The 17252-nt window shown below is 47.0% G+C and overlaps 1 protein-coding gene across 2 annotated transcripts in view; it reads right to left on the minus strand.

The window, feature by feature from the left end:
• Positions 1-2583: 2583 nt before the first annotated feature.
• The window catches only part of CNNM2 (cyclin and CBS domain divalent metal cation transport mediator 2), a 135207-nt gene continuing 120538 nt past the window's right edge, over positions 2584-17252 (minus strand). For both annotated transcript variants that reach the window (XM_068139472.1, XM_068139470.1), the window contains 2 exons: positions 13056-13240; positions 2584-10866 (listed from right to left, as the gene is read on the minus strand). In XM_068139472.1, coding sequence (XP_067995573.1) covers positions 10657-10866; positions 13056-13240 — 395 coding nt within the window. In that variant the 3' untranslated portion in view covers positions 2584-10656. The remainder of the gene's footprint in view (positions 10867-13055; positions 13241-17252) is intronic.

A 17252-nucleotide genomic window follows, 5' to 3' on the forward strand; every position in this document is an offset into this window, starting at 1 on the left:
CTGAGCAAGAGCTAAAGAGACATGAAAAGCCAGCATGAGCCACACCTGCAAGCTGCTGCTGCTGCTCTCTTGGCAGCCTAGTCTTCCCTGTCCCAAAAGACAGGCACACTGTTGCCCACCAGCAATGATGTCTCCTGTGGCAGAGGCCTGGTGGGAGCAAGACAAGCACCACATACAGGCCTCCCTCCTGTGCCCCAACTCTTGCTGGATGGATTTCTGATTTGTCCCACTTTCTCCACCACCACACACCCACCCTCAATGCCCCACTGGGGCTGCACCAATCAAATTCAGAATCACAGAAACATTCAGGATGGAAAAGACCCTCAGGACCACCAAGTCGAACCCATAAACCTACTCTACAAAGTTTGTCCCTAAACCATATCCCCAAGCACCACATCCAAACAACCTTTAAACACATCCAGGGCTGGCAACTCGGCCACCTCCCTGGGCAGCTCATTCCAATGCCTGACCACTCTTGCTGTGAATAATTTTTTCCTAATGTCCAGTCTAAATCTACCCAGTTGTAGCTTGAGGCCATTCCCTCTTGTTCTATCACTAATTACCCATGAGAAGAGACCAGCACCAGCCTCTCCACAAGGTCCTTTCAGGTAGTTGTAGGGAACAAGGAGGTCTCCCCTCAGCCTTCTCTTTTCCGAACTAAACAGCCCCAGCTCCTTCAGTCACTCTCCATGAGATTTATTCTCCAGGCCCTTCCCCAGCTTCCTTGCCCTCCTCTGCACTGGCTCCTGCACCTCCACATCGCTCTTGTATTGAGGTGCCCCAAACTGGACACAATACTCATTCTGATTACCCCCCCACCTCGACTCCTGTAGGGTACATGAGGCTGGGTGTCCAGGGAACTGCTGGTTACAGTGCTAAAGACCGAGGCAAAGTAGGCATTGAGGACCTCAGCCTTCTCCTCATCCTTAGTCACTATGGTTCCCTCTGCATCTGATAAAGGATAGAGATTATCCCTAGTCCGCCTGGAAACCTGAAGCTCACTCTGCCCTCAGCCACAGGCCTGCAGGGGATTGTGGTGAGAGCTGCCAACAAGTACTTCTGAACAGGTCAAAGTAATTAGAGCTAAACCCAGCTTCTCTTCCTCTATGCCATTTCCTCTTGCAGCAGTGAGCAAGCTCACTGCAGCTGAACAAACCCAGCACCAGGGTATGTCTAACCATGATGGAGAATGCAAAGTACTGCACCAACCCCTGAGCAGCAGCGACTGCAACATGGGCAGCAGAAGCCCAAGCCTCCTGCAATGTACATTGACCAGGCAACCTTGCAACACCATCAACTCCCCCTGCCCCTGCAACAAAGGGAGCTCACCTCCAGCAGGATGGCCCTGGGGCATGCTGGGGAGCGTGCAGCAGGAGCCCAGGGCTGATCAGGCACTCACACAGCAGGGTAGGGCAAATGACCAGGACTTAGCAACCTGGAGGAGCAAAAGGTGCCTTTGCCCATGACTCACATAGTATGCAAGAACTGGGTTTTACTACTGGGATGGCAGGGGTGTCCCTCCCTGCTGCTGCAGCAGTGCACAGCCCAGCCACACAGCCTGGGTGCTGCTGGAGCCTGGGACACCCAGACCTTTACCTCAGGCACTGCTTCCACCTTGCTGCCACACTGTGGCCTGCACCCAGACAGGCAGCATCCATCCCATCTCCCTGCAAGGACCCAACATCTTGCACTCAGTCATCCAGGAGCTCTGGGCTTGCTTGCCCTGCTCCTCCTTTCCATTGCTCTTCATGGCCAGAGTCAGCCCCCAAGTCTGTCCACATATTAACTCTACTTAGATCCTGCTTGCTGCATCCCACCATCTCCCACCCCTGCCAGGACAGGCACAAGCAGAGGAGCAGAAAGTCCTCACAGGACCTGCCACTTTCCTCACTGCCCTGATACAATGGCAGGTGGATGGGGCCATTCTGCAGCAGAGGAACAGGGACAGAGGCTGCACTAGGTGCAAGCAAAACCCCAGACAAATCTTGAGCACACACTGCCCAACTCCAGGGTATAGCAGCTCAAGAGATGAGAAAGGAAGCAAGCCCAGTCACATCTGGCACACAGAAAAGGGTTGGACATTCCTCTGCCAGTGTGAAGCTCAAAGTGATGCTGGGCAGGGAATTAAGCACAAACTCACTCTCCTGCTCAGACATATGTCTCTGTCACTGCTGGCTCTCCTGCTGCCAAAGCCAGAACAGCAGGAGACCAGGCAGCAGCACCTAATGCAGATGGATCATAGGGCACTGGAACAGGCTCCCCAGAGAGGATGTGGAGTCTCCTTCTCTGGAAACTTTCAAGACCCATCTGGATGCATTCCTCTGTGACCTGCAGTAGATTCTATGATCTTGCTCTGGGAGGGGGGTTGGACTCAATCTCCAGAGGTCCCTTCCAACCTCTAACATCCTGTGATCCTGTAACGGATGGGCAAACTCACTCCACCAGTGATGCCCATCCAATAGGGCTGCTGTTGGCCCCAGCTTCACTGGTGACTCCCAGTCACACACCACCTGTGTGCAACAGCTGGACAGTTAGAGGACATCCGTCCTTCTGGACAAACAAACATGATATAGAGAGAGCAGGTTGTAAATAAAAGGTTTTTATTAGTGGAAGAAAAAAGTCCCTCACCCCTGAGGGAACTTCAGAAAGAGAAAGTCAGCTGCTTGCCGTTGCCACCACCTTCCCAGCTCTTGGTCAGCAGAATCATAGGCACAGCCCTCCCTGGCTCAAGGACTTACAGGACCACCAAAGCAAAGAGCAAGACTTGGCTCCAAGGGGAACAAGATCAGGGCCCTCCATGGCTCTTGACAGCTGAAGCAGAGATTATAGATTGCAGATGTGTCAATAGCAAAGGTTTGGGTCTGGGATCGCTGACACCAAGTCCCACCACCCACATGCCAAAATCCATCCCTTGGAAATGAAGAGGGAGCATGAAGGAAGGGAAAATGCATAAACTGGAATGTTCAACAGGGGGGGAAAGAGAGAAGAAAAAAAAATCATCATTTATCTAAAAAGAATAGAAATAAACAAATGCTTTTAAACAAAATCACAAAATATACAAACAAATCTGGTACAAAATAAATAGGAAAGATTGGAAATCTACAACAAAATTGGAATAATTATAAAATCCATTCATATGACAATCAATGTATGAAACGTATACACTTCATCCAGGAGCTCACTTGTGCTTGTTTCAGGTTTATGTACACAGATGGAAATGCTGTAGTCAGAATACTACAACTCTGGAAACTCCAAGGCATGTACAATATGATACAGTTTGCAAAGAACCATAGCTGATGGCGACTAAGACACAGGGAAGAGCCGGCTGGAATGGCTGAGTGGGTTCAGATAGCCATGAAAACGCACCACAGAGGGAGAGCTGTCACGCATCTGAGCATGGGAGGACTGAGCCTGAGCCAGCAGTGGCCAGGAGGGAGGCTCAGGGCAGCCAGGAAGGACACGACCGCAGGAGAAAGGTTTGGTGTGTGAGATCTCCAGCTGCTGAGCACCAGGTGCTCGTGGCTTCCAGGAACACTTCTCAAGTATTTGGTTTTTCAGATTCTATGTGTTTGGCATCCAGGCACCTGCCCCATGACTCAGGTACTGAGGTTGGCTCTGCAGCTGTGTGTGCTGGAGTAACTACACCCCAAAAGCTCTGAGGTCCCTCAGCAGGGTCCAAGTCTGTACTGCTCGTAACCACCCTTGAGCTGAGGAGAACACAGATCAAATGGGACAGAAGCACTGGTGCTGGTGTCCTGGTAGGTTTCCACTTTCCAAATTCCATGTGGTCTGCAATGAAGACAGAGTCCCTTGAGCAGTATTTCCTACCCCTAGTGTGAGGAATGAAGACAGGACAGCTGCAGTACCATCCGTTCCTGACTGCTGCACCTCCTTCTCTCGCCCTCCTGAATGCTCAACCAAACCACGACGAGAAGAGCAGAGCAGCCATGGCTGATGTGAGAGCAGCAGCCACAGAAGGCCACATTGCTGAATCCAAGCCAGCATGATGCAGGACAGGGCACACAACCTGGCTAAAAACCTGCTGGCCAAACAGCCCAGCCCAGTCTTCTGGGACCTGAGACTTTAAAGGAGGCATGACGCTAGAGCTGATCTAGGCCCAGGCAGCCTGTCACTTGTGTGAGCAGAGGAGCTGACCAGGAGCCCCCTCCAGCTCCCCACACTGATATCCAGACAAATCCAGAAGGCATGCATTCAATACAGGCACTTCCATCTAAGGCCTATGATTCAGGCTACTGACACCTACAAGTTTCTTACTTGAATTTGGAAGTAATTCCTTGAGGATAACAAAACACCTCATTTTATATAGCTCTGCAGTTTCCAAACAGCTCACAGACTAAATGCTGGGACAGATCCTTCTCCCCAGCAAACCCTGCTATCAAGCAACTGCCACACTGCTTTCTGCTAGACAACAGAGACACCAAATCCACCTCTGGAGCATTGGAGCCAGCTGCAGCCCTTGCATGCTTCAGGTGCTTGTTTTGCTCTCAACAGCTGACAAACATCAAGCCCAGCTCTATGACAGGCAGCTTCTGTTGAGAACAGCCAAACCTCTCCCACTGGGGCAAGGATTAAACATCAAGCACTTTGTTAGCCAGAAATCTGTGCTGGAGGGGTGAGATCAGTCAAGACACTGTTCTCTGCAGGATCCCAGCGATAGGCCTGGCTCAGAGGAAAACAAGGCCCAAAGGAGAAACCTCAGGAGAGAGCAGAAAGTTATTTTTCAGCTGGAGACAGAAGATAAGCAGCTTTGAGTACCATATTTCTGAGGTGCAGAACTGCTATACAGCCCAACCTCGGGATAACAAGAACAAGATGTCACTTGGACCACATTCAGCACTACCAGTCTGTGAAACACCACCCTCCACTAACTGTACCATACTACAACCTGGGGGCAGCTTTCTGGCAGCCCCTTCCCATTCCTGTAGTCAGGAAAGGAAGGGTGCTGGGATAAAATGGACTTTCTCCTAAGGAATGTTCTGGCCTCCCCAGATTCAGCATCCAGCTGCTACAGAACACAAATCTGCACAACCAGACCAAAAAGCTCAACTGTATCACCAGAGACCTGTAGCAACAGCGTCCCCTCACCTGGGCACAGCCTCAAGGATGCAACTATGAAACTAACCATGGAGGAACCTAACCCAGCACAAAGCCAGGAGATTCCAGAATGAGAAGAAGACACTGTGTGGGATTTTCTGGTGCGGGCTGTGAGGAAAGCCGTGGATGTCTCTGAGTTCCCTGTGCTGCTAATGCATGGAAGAGAGGCCAGTATCATCACAAAGATGGCACCAAGAGACCTGCAACTGTTGGACCAAGTATAACATCAGAGCAAGGATGAGGGCAGCTTCCCAGCCCAGCTTGCAATGTAGAGCTTTCTTCCCTGCTAGTCAAGATGAAGGCTGATTTCTCCTCCATGCCATGAATAGATGCCTGGCCTTCGATCACATTAGTTAAACATCATTTCGCTGTTGGGCCAAACCAACCCTCAGTATTCAAGGACTATTTAGAGCCCCACTGCAGAGCCAGGCAGCAAGGCAGGCAGCAGGCCCAAAGCCATATCACACTGAGCCTTTCTGCTTTGTGCCAGCTCAACACACAGCAGTGCACAGCACAAATGCAGGAACCCCTCAGTGCTGGTTGGACACCTTTGGGATGAAGCCTCAAGTTAGTATGACAAATGAGAGAGACTTTGCATCATCCTTCCCCACCCCCCAGCCCCTTTTCTACTGATAATCCAGACACTGGATAACTTGACAACTGGTACGCAGGTACTAGTTTTAAAACCACAGACATGTGTATTGGATAGCATATAAAATATGGTACATCCTTCACATGGGAATGATTTCTATGGATAGTGTATTCCAGCACAAGGAAGGTCTATGCCCCAAGGGGTCCTGGAGAACTAGGCTGCATTCTCCATCATGTCAGATATTTACACAGGATGCTTGTGAGGAGACAGTGCTGCTCTTTGCTGTTTGCACCCCCATGCCCCTCAGCTGAGCTCTGCAGAGATCACATGAAGCACCGCTGCTGCGCAAGCAGCCCCCCTCACATGTAGCTACCTCTTTGGTTTTCTTTGAGCTGACTTGAGCCAGAGCTTAACACCACTAGTACCAGAATCTCATCCTCATCTAAGCATGTTCCTGAAGGCTGAGAAGCAGCAACAGGTGATGTTTATGGGCCATCCTGGGCAACTCGCCCTGCTTCCCCTGAGCTTTCTCCAGGTCTGAGGTGAGTGCAAAGGGCCACATCCTGAGGCTCCTACTCTTGCCAGCTCCATCTGCACATAAAGGCACTTAAAGAAAAGAAGAAAAAAAAAACTCCAATCAAACAAAAAAAAACAACCCTGTGGTGAGGAAAAGGGGAGTAAGTCCAGGATAAGAGAGGAGGAACAGAATAGTTGCAAACAGCTATAACAGTAAATGAGTGGCTGACCCCTCTTCCAGCAGGGCCCAAGAACTGCAAACCCTGTGCAGCCAGCTCCAGCTGCCCCATACAGATCTTGCTATCATCTCACCCATGCTCAATTTGGAGCTGGAGTGTACATGTGAGCAAAGAGAGCATGAGAGGGAACATATATGACTACAGGCAGAGCATAAGGGGAGAGTGGTGGAAAGACCTGCCCTGTGGAGCTTGCTCTGCTGGTGCAACCGTATGGGGGAAGCACCTCATCGTGCCAGCCCAGCCTCAGGGGCTCTGCTCCCTGGCCAGCCCAGACACACTGCCAGCATCCCTTGTCCCTCCATGGGATATCCCATCCTCAGCAACTCCAGGGCAGTGGCTTTCAGCTGCACAGGGATTTCAGGGAGTGAGCAAGCTTGGGAATAAATCAACAAGCACTTTGTAAACTCTGGAGGGTCTGAGCCTGGGTTCTGCAGAGAGGCCAAGGCTGGTCTGCTAAGCCCACCCTGAGTCCCTCTCCTCTCAGAACTAGCATGCTTCATATGATCTCCACATCACCAGAGTCAGTCTTATTTGGAGAAAGATTCTCATTGGAAAGCAAGAACATTCCTTCAATCTTTACAAAGATTTGGCAATACACAGAATTAAAAAAACATAACTCCTAGTTACAACAGATTCAGGGTCATTTTGTTTAAAGGAAGTTCAACCAACAGGAGTGTAAAAGTCATAATTCACAGTTGTGCATTTAAGATACTAGTGTTGAAAACCTCACTTCAAAGAACTCTTGTGCAAAATTGTATTGACAGTAGAAACCATGGCTAGATGCCCTCCCAGCCTCCCCAGGCCAGCAGGCCATTGTCCACCCCTCTGCCTGCACACAGAGGCAGGCGGGCGAGGGGAACAACAGCAGCAGGAGGAGTTGACACAGAAAGATGCAGTATCCTTTCTACAGGTCAAAGCCTTGCCAAGGTCTGAGGTCAAGTCCAACGGTTCCCAAAGCCACAAGCTGGTGCCCCGCACTGCAGTGATGACTGGCAGCCCTGCCACGCATCCTTATGGCACTGCAGCACGGCATCTGGCATCTGAGCCCACCTGAATGCAGGCAGGTGGCCAGTGAGGCAGAGGAAGCAGACCTGCTCTGGCAGGACTCCCTCTGCAAGGGCACAGACTCAGATGCCGTGGCATCTCCGTTGCGGTCGGGAAAGCCAAGCCCCGGCACCAGCAAATGCCAGATAGAGGCTCAGAAGTAATCCTGAGCTGGATGCTGGGCTCCTCTGCTTGTGATGGTTCCCACCAGGAGGGCTGGGAACCCCCTTTGCATTTGTTAAACAGTAAAACTGTAAATACCCTGAGAACAGGGAGACTGGATTTCTTCCTCTCTAGGGAGAGGATCATGCTTTGTTCTCCAAGCTAACGGGTAGTAGCAGCTCCTAACCCCTTTGGGTCAGGTACATATTTTCCATACGAAACATATCTATCATCAACTATTTTCATGGAAATCATTTCACTTTCCATTATTGGATCCTTACAAACGATGAAAAGCAGTCATGCAAAAAAAATTGCCTGCAAATTTTGGAGCAGTGCAGCATGGGCAGAAGCAGGAGGTATTTGCTTTGGGATCACATGGCTTTGGTTGGAGAAAACTGGCTTTTCTTTTTCTTTTTTCTTGCCTTTTTTTTTCCCCATTTTTATTTTTTAAACAGGGAAACAGACACTGAAACAAAGCCATAACCTGCCACAAGAAGCAGAAGTCAGATCCAGTGAGCAACCTCATCCCAGAGAGAGAGAGCTGCCTTTGACTTGAGCCTTCCCTCCCTTTGGCAGGTTTGACAAAACAAGATACTGCATCTCGAGCTCACCACCGAGCCAAACGCCTACAACAAACTTGAACATTCAGAAACGCCAGGTAAAAACTGGAGAGGTCAGCCCCTTGCCAAAGACAAAGGCTGCAACAGCTCAACAATTTGCTTCAGGAGAAAGGTGCAATATTGGCAGCTCTCTGGGAGCGAGCAGGGCTTACGTCAGACCGGGCTGACGCCAGGCCACATCCTCTCGGCCGTGGCAGGCTGGTGCGTATCAGAGTGAGGATGGAGACTAAGGAAACACTCTTAGATGGGACTCAAAAAAGTGTTAACTAAAAGCTAAACATCAGAGTAAGGGTTTGGGGGCTCCCACTTCCTCCTCACTGGGTGCACAAGTTAGATATTGTGCAATTTCTGTGTCTCCTTCATCCTCAGGGATGGCTCCATGGGAGAAGTGCATCTTTTCCATTGGAAGCGCAGCCAAATTAAGGCTGCTTTCTGAGGCCAAAAGAGGAGGAGAGATACAAGCAGACCAAACTGACTCTGACACCACGCACTCCAGTTTCCTGTGGGGAGATCCTGCAGCAAAATATTGCACCTTTCCAGCCACCCTTGGCAAAGATGGACCACAGGAACTTGCGGCAAGTGCCTTCCCCAGCCTGTAAGCAGGAGAGACAGGGCAGGCATGCAGACACAGAGAGCTCTGGCAGTTGCATTTGGGGCTTGGGGCTTCTCTGAGGGTCAGATGAGATTAACCAAGTGTAAAGAAAGGAAAGGAAATGCTACATAGCCAGGGGCCACAGAAGGGTCTCAAAACAGACAATTCACAATGCCTGATTTATTAATCGCCTCAGATACCGAGGGAAATGTTCACATTTAGTTTGAGACAGCACTGGATGGGGAGAGGATGAGGGGGAAACTGGAATTTTATATTTTGTTTTATATTTGAGGACCTAAATTCCATCTGTGGAAGTGGGGAGTGTGTGATGCACAACTGCCACAGTGTGCCTCTTGCTTGCATCCAGTCTGCATTCAGTTTTTTGGAGTGGAGGAACTGGTTTCTGCTGCCCAACTCAGGGTGCCCTGCAGTAGCAGCACCTGGGTGGGAGATTCTGTTCTACTACCATGGTAATCCCTAAAATGGCTGTTAAAAGGGGTAAGAGAAAGGGAAATGCACTAAATCTGCTCCAAGGAAGGAATGTGGCTACAGACAGCCTGGAAAAGAACCTCACCAAATCCCTAAAGTGCAACACACTCGCGTCTGGAAAGTTTTGTCAGCTCTTGGAGGGAAAAGAATGGTCCTGACTCCTCAGCAGAGCCCATCCTGGCACTGGCAAAGGTTCACTGTCACCTGGAGGATGTACTTTGGGCATAACCATAGCAGCACTTTTTGTGTTAATACTAGAGATGGAAAGGGGGATGGAAACTGATGTTCTCTGTTACTTAGCAAAGCCTGAACATCTGCTCTGGCCAAGGTAACGGTGTGCAGACCACTACAGCACAGGAGGGCTGTGCACATTACTTTACCATGCAACTGTCAGGAACATCAATCAAAAATCTCCCAGTTACTTCACTGTGGAAAATTACACCCAGGTTTCATTTCACAAGACTGCAGTTTTGCCAATTAACTCCTTTCCCCCCCCCACCTTCAACATATGCAAGGTCATTACAGTTACAAAACTGTAAGCATAACAATGCTTTTGCCTATTGTACAAAGAAACCTTCTGAAATCTGAGAGATCATTAAACAGCAAAGTAACCATTCCTTCCCTGAACCATAACGGGAAGAATGCAGTAATAACTCATCCCTTGGCCCTCCAGGTGACTGAAACTAGAGGTTCCTTGAAGCTCACACATTCTTAGGACACAAATAACATACAAGTACCAGTTACTAACCTCTCCAACAGGGCAACAAAAATGACGTGAAAGGGGTGAAAAGAGACCTAAGGACACTGGAGCTAATTCACAAAACCATGACAGAGCCCATTTGAGGTTCTGGAGGGACAGAAACAATTTAAAACTCTGCAAAATACTTTTTAAAAACATGATCTCTCTTGAAAAAAATAACTGGAGGAGCCTTCAAACTTCTCCATGTGTGTTTGGGGAGGAAAAAAACCCAACGAGGATCAAAAATACGGATAAAAAATAAACATGATTCTACTTTGCAAGAAGTACTTTCATTGTTCTCAAGGGCGGCTCACCATTCCCCAAGTGCACTTGGGGCTTTAAGTCTCTCTTGCTCTTTGCTCCTTTCTTCCTGTTTCTTCCTCTTCTGCTCCCAGAACAGACGCAAAAGTCTTTGGTCTCAGAACACTGGATGCAGCACAGTGTTGCAAGCACGTACTAACGGTGTTCACACTCAGGGAGGAGGCAGGAAGGAGCGAGGGCTGGTCCTGCTGAGGAGGTGGGATGAGTGGGTTGTGGGGAGTCAGCTCCTAGATGGCTCCTTCACTGTGCATACTGTGGTTGGGCTTGTTGTGAGTCACACAGTTCTGCTCGTTCAGCAAGTTTGCTGTCTCATCAGGCAAACCGTCGTGCAGCTCCGTCAGAGTCAGTTCGATTTTAGTGTTTTCACTGTCCGAGGACTGAGGTGTTTTGTCCATCCGGGATGCCATCAGGGCATTTTGGTACTGCTGTCTTGAGATCTGCTCCAAGGACAGAAGGAAGGAACAAAAACAGACACTTTTGAGCCTCCCATGTGCCACACTGAGCAAACGCAATGCCCTCCCTTTCCAGATGATCACAGCTCGACCCCTGTTTACCTCTTTCTACAAAACATCCCTGCGCTTTGCAAGCCTAGAGCATCCCAACTCAACACCACAACATGGTGGCACTTCCAGACAGGATGGAAGCACAAAGCTGTGCAATCACCATGCTGTTCAAAGGCAGGGATTTATTCCTATGCAGAGGTTTTTAAAATCAGACCTCCATTTCTTTCTAACCATGCAAGTTTCTCAAGCCAAAACCAGAGTTCAGTGAAGTCTGTCCCAACTTCATCAAACTCCTGGTGAGATTCCAAGAGTCCCTGAAGAGTCAGAGTGTACAAGCATTACTGCTCTTGTCTAGGCCAGCAAATACAGCAAGGGCTACAGCCTTATTCTGATACATAAGGACTTTTGATTCTAGAAAAGACTGGGTTCTCCATGGAGAGGAGTCCAAATTAGCAACCCATGAAGTCTTCCACTGGTCTTTGCAAGAGATGGCTGCACTCAGCAGAATAGTCATGACAGGAGCTGGCCTAGAGCACAGTGTTACTGTCCATAGTGCTCCAGAGGTAAGGAAGCCCATAGCTCCATATATCTGCATATGGTGGTAGAGGGGAGAATTCCTCCTGGAGCCACAAGCAACAAGCCCATAAACTTGCTGAGTCAGCTTCAGCCAGGACAGGCAGCAGGATGCATGTGCACTGGCAGCCCCATGTGCTACAACAGCAGTGGGTTATCTCAGCAGGCAGGAAGGTAGAAGAGGTTAAGCTTTTAGAAGAGGTCAGACTTTTAGAAAACCATACATTTCAGTAGCAATGCAAAAGGGGTACTGGAAATGATGGAGAGAGTCAGATGGACCAGGTCACAACTCCCAAAAGGCAAAATCCAAACATGCATGAACAGGTTACAACTCTGGTTTACAAGCTATTAATTGAACAAATGTCCACATGGCACAGTGAAAACAGTGATGTTGAGTACTCTGTCCTATGTGTAAAGCAGAGTGATGCAAAAAGAAGTGTGCAAGTCTGAGTGCACAGACACCAGACAGTTTAGAATTCATTAGGGAGACACAGTGAGAGCTGGAAGGGCTCCACATAAACCAGCATAAGACGAGCAGCTTCTCTGTACAGCAGATCAGCCATTGAAACCTGTAGTGAGAATCACCTGCCCAGTGATATTTACTGGGCTAAAGCTGGAAGGCTGGAGCCATCAACCAGTGCACTTGCATCTGTCAAGTTTTGAATGCAAGACTGTACTCTGCTTTTGAACTCTGGCTATGGAACAATCGATTCAGCACTTTAGTATTTCTACTCCATGCCACATTCTTAATATTGAATTAACTTTGGCAGAAGTTGAGTCCACAAATCACTTGAGTCACATACAAAGAAACTGTCAAGGTGCACTTAAATTTAAGGTCAGCTTCTGGCCATGGGACATCAGCTTCCCTGGACTTCCAGCTGGGCTGTAACTGCTGCCAGCATTGACCGTTCCTCAGCCCAGCTGTGTTTCTTATCCCACAGGACTCAGACACATTTCAATGTGGGATGCACCATGCTGGGAAATAAAGCTCTATTCATGCAGCAACTCACTGGTAGTATGAGACATGAGCCTAACAAACACATGAAGTTAAGATAAGAGAGAAATGTTCAAGACTTCTCCAAGCAGAAGTAGGATGACAAGTCAAAAAGTAAGATCGAGAACCCCAAAGTGAAACCAAAATCAAAAGTGAATAAAAACTTCAACCAACAGGAACTGTCTCATCTTTTAGACAAGGACACTGTCTGATAATGAAGGGTCTCCATTTTGCACGGTTCCAAAGGCTTCACAGGGGTATGTCTTTCATGATAAAAAGCAGAGAGAGGTTATTTTCTATAATCTTTCCTCGAGGCACCTGAAATCCAGATATTTATGTGACCAATCTGCTTACAAGCCTAAATGAGAGGAACAGTGGAGACAAAGCAGTGGACAGCGGATACTGGGAAGAAGTAATTTAGAGTTAGTTTTTAAACAGCTGCTTTTATAATCCCATTTACTCACAGAGCAAGCTAGAGGGACCTCCCTTTCCCAGGCTCTCCATCCTATCAGTCAAGCCCAGCTTTCCAGCAGGGCCTTTTCAGCTTTTTTCCTACCTTGACAAACTGAATGTCTGTGAGTGCTTTCACTGAGTAGTCTGGAACATACACTTGCAGGAACGATGCATTCAGCTGGTTGTTGCTGCTCCCTAACGTCGGTGTCACCGCATCGATGCGATCGCTTCGGTTTAAAGAGTCTGAGTGATTCAAGCCGCAGGGACGAGGTGGAGACTTGTTTTCAGCTGAGAAATGGCCAAGAGTGAGAGAGTTCTTAAATCCAGTAGAAAACACTCGAAGCCACCAGTTTCAAAAGGACATAATAAATCACAATGTACTGCAAAAGCACTGGAAATACTTAACCCACGTAGCTGAGCAACCAAATTACCCTGAAAACCAGCACAACCTGAGTGCAGAGCTAGTAGCCATCATTTGTTGAGATGCCTTAAACAAACCTCGTTTTGCTTATGCTGCAATGGACATACCCTGTGCACAGCTGGTCACAGTGCTTCAGCTGATGAGTGATAATCACCAGAGCAAGGTAACTTCCCAGGGCTCTGCTACAGGAGCTCCTATTAGTCAGACCACACTTAATAAATTGATGTTTTTTTTCCCTGATAGTTTATAATCATAACTTCATAGCAGACCGTTCATCCACAGTCAGTCCCAGCTAAGCCTTGCCCACTTTTATTCCACCTTGTACCTATATATGCTTTGTTTCCCAAGCTAGAGCAGACTTTTTTGAAATCTTAAGAGTGGTAGAATCTTGGGAGGATGAGAGTGCACTCCATGTGATGGTTACTTCATTACCTCTAGTACCTCCCAGTGCTCAAAGGAGCAATAGTTCAGTGAAGGAAAGCAAGGTCACAGAAATCGGCACATTAGGGGTTGGAGAGGACCTTGAAAGGTCATCCAGTCCAACACCCCTGTCAGAGAAGGATCACCTAGAGAAGGTCACACAGAAAAGTGTCCAGGTGGGTTTTGAATGTGTCCAGAGAAGGAGACCCCACAACCTCTGTGGGCAGCCCATTCCAGTGTTCCGTCACCCTCACAGGTCCATGTGGCACACACCAGCCATTAAAAGAGGGAAAACAGTTAATGCCTTTAAGCACTGCAGGGATTCCCTTGAAAACCATGTAGCTGTGCCCTGCAAGTGTGATGACCCACAGTTTATCTCAAGTAAATGTGCTTTCAGGAAGCCACAAACATGTTGCACCCCCAGTTTCCACTCACACAGTGATCCAAAACACAGGAGATGTAGAAATTGATCCTCAGAGCGATCCCAAGCCCTTCTGCAGATGGGCTTCTAACACTGGGTGCACATACAATACCTAACAAGCCAAATACTGGTGAATTTCTGGATCTTAGTGCAATCAAACTTCATCCAGCCTGCCCAAACTGACATTTGATGTAAACTATGCCACTCACTACATGACACCCACTCTCAGCCAAAAGCTCATTTTCATTCCATATTAAGATACATAAACCTCTTTGAGCAAAGCAGCAGCAACATGCTTGCAACCTTTTCAAATTCTTCTTGGAATATTTTTTCTATACATAAACTTCCCCCCACCCCCATAATAACCAAACCTCCTCCCAAAAAACCTCCCTAAAATTCAACCCCACCTCTACTACTTAATCACTATAAATAACCTCTCCTTGACCAAATAGCAGTGCCTGTTCTACACCTCTGCAGCTAGCCTTTCCTAAACATAATGCTTTAGATGCTTCTAGATGCACAGCAGAATTTGGCTGTTGTTTATTTCCCCCTTAAATATCTTTGAAATCTTTCCTTCAATTTTAGAAAAGGGGACAGAAAAATACAAGCTCTGACAACCTGGCAATTTTTCTGCCATTTCTGCACTATGGAATTAGTGCAGGTCCCTATGGCAACACCAAATACAGGCTTAGGGGGAAGCTATTTGAGCCCTGCAAGGTTCTCCTCCACAATGACTTGCCATCTTGAAAGCCACAGCAGGCTTCAATAAGTGCTGCTAGGAGCCAAACCTCTATCTGCAGACAGAGCTTGATGCTGTAATTCCTACTGCAGAACAATAACTGTGAAGGCTGAGTGAGTTGGCCCCTGTCTTTCCCACCTGAGTAGCACAAAATGTGACTGTGTCTGACAAGAACAGCACCACTGCTGCTGAAGATAATAGTATTCATCTGGAACAGCCTTACACTAGTATGACTTGCACCTGCCCTTTCTTTTCACCAGGGTCTTATGGTGAAATAACAGTAATAAAACCCAAAGAAGGACAGAGAATGATATGACAAAGGATATTAAAAACAAAAAAGAAAGAGGCAAAACAAACAAACAAACAAAATCCAAACAGGTGAAACTAAAGGACAGAACAAAAAAGTATGGTTACTAAAATTCTGAGAAAAAGGACAGCACTTATGGACCATGTACAAGTCAGGGAGGAAGAAGAAAAGTTAATGAGGAAGGCAGGAAAGAGCAAATGCTAGAAAACTAGCAGGGCAGGCCTGTGTTTGCAGAACAGTGTCCTGCCAGCCCAGATCTGGACAGAGCCTTTCTACAAAGGTTTTCCTATACTCCTCTCCTTCCTATACAGAGGATAAAGAGCAAACCACAGGATAAACATCAACAAACCTGGATTTGGAGTTAAATAATACAATCCTTTTAGAAGGACCCAGCAGAAGATCTGAGTTTCATCAAAACTGGTACCACATCGTCAGAGTGACCATAGTGACCTGTTTCTTTCAAAGGAGGTTCTTCTCATTATTATTTTCCATTACCAATGTTTTACTTTTTCTTTTTTTTTTTTTTTTAAGTTGGGGAAAAAAAAAAACTATGAAAATATGCTTGGCATTTATATTGGAAACAACTTGTATGTTCAAAGTGTACACTGGGATGTAGCAAGGAAAAGGTTTTCTTTCCAAAAAAGACAAAAAGAAAAAAGAAGAACAAAAGGGAAAAAGGAAAAAGGGGGAAAAGGGGGAAAAAAGGGGAAAAAAAGAAAAGGAAAAAAGAAAGGGGAAAAAAAAGAAAAGGAAAAAAAGAAAGGGGAAAAAAAAAGAAAAAGGAAAAAAGAAAGGGGAAAAAAAATAAAAAGGAAAAAAGAAAGGGGAAAAAAAGAAAAGGAAAAAAGAAAGGGGAAAAAAAGAAAAGGAAAAAAGGGGGAAAAAAGAAAGGGGAAAAAAGGAAAGGAAAGGGGAAAAGAAGGGGAAAGGAAAGGGAAAAAGAAGGGGAAAGGAAAGGGAAAAAGAAGGGGAAAGGAAAGGGAAAAAGAAGGGGAAAGGAAAGGGAAAAAGAAGGGGAAAGGAAAGGGAAAAAGAAGGGGGAAAGGAAAGGGGAAAAGAAGGGGAAAAGGAAAGGGAAAAAGAAGGGGAAAAGGAAAGGGAAAAAGAAGGGGAAAAGGAAAGGGAAAAAGAAGGGGAAAAGGAAAGGGAAAAAGAAGGGGAAAAGGAAAGGGAAAAAGAAGGGGGAAAGGAAAGGGAAAAAGAAGGGGGAAAGGAAAGGGATAAAGAAGGGGGAAAGGAAAGGGAAAAAGAAGGGGGAAAGGAAAGGGAAAACGAAGGGGAAAAGGGAAAAAAAGGAAAAAGAGGAAAAGAAATGGGGATGGGGGCAGAAAGAAGTAAAAACAAGGAAAATAAAAAAGAAGATCTGGCAACACTAAAGAATCAAGATGAAAAAGATAAAGCCATCAAGCTCAAAAGGAAGCCATGAGGTACTTTAATTAAAGAAAGATTAAATTTCTCCCCCTTCCCTAAAGTTTAGCAGCAGGAAACCAGTTCTCTGCAGGGCCAACAACCTGTAGGTTTGTATGGAATGTGCATGACCCTAAGTTAAGGATTGATGGTGAAATGCATTTTCAAAAGTGAAAAAGGAATGGGGGAAAACCACAGGAAGCAGATTGTGGAAGCTTATGAAACAGTAGGTATTCATCTTCAGGAGACATTTCAGTTCAACACGTGTATTGTTATCCACTTTGGTTTTAGGTCTAGACACTTAATTTGAGAAAGAAAGCTTCAAAAGGAAGAAATATGCTCATGGTGGCCCAAATGATTTTAGGACTCTGCTCTTCCTGCAGCCCTTCTTGATGAGTTTGGGTGGTTGTTTTGTTTGTTTGTTTGTTTTTTCAGCTACTTTGTGCATGCAGTCTGAAAATCTTAGTTCTTGACTGTTCCTAACTCCCAACTGCTCGACCACATCCCAAGCTCTTTTAGCTCAACTCGTTCCCTCCCTGGTCTCTCTTTCCGAAGGGATTTCTGTGTCAGCTGAACTGGTTACTC

This window comes from Melanerpes formicivorus, unplaced genomic scaffold (genome assembly GCF_026170545.1).
Source record: "Melanerpes formicivorus ecotype bairdi unplaced genomic scaffold, bMelFor1.0.p_v2 SCAF_6, whole genome shotgun sequence".
NCBI lineage: Eukaryota > Metazoa > Chordata > Aves > Piciformes > Picidae > Melanerpes > Melanerpes formicivorus.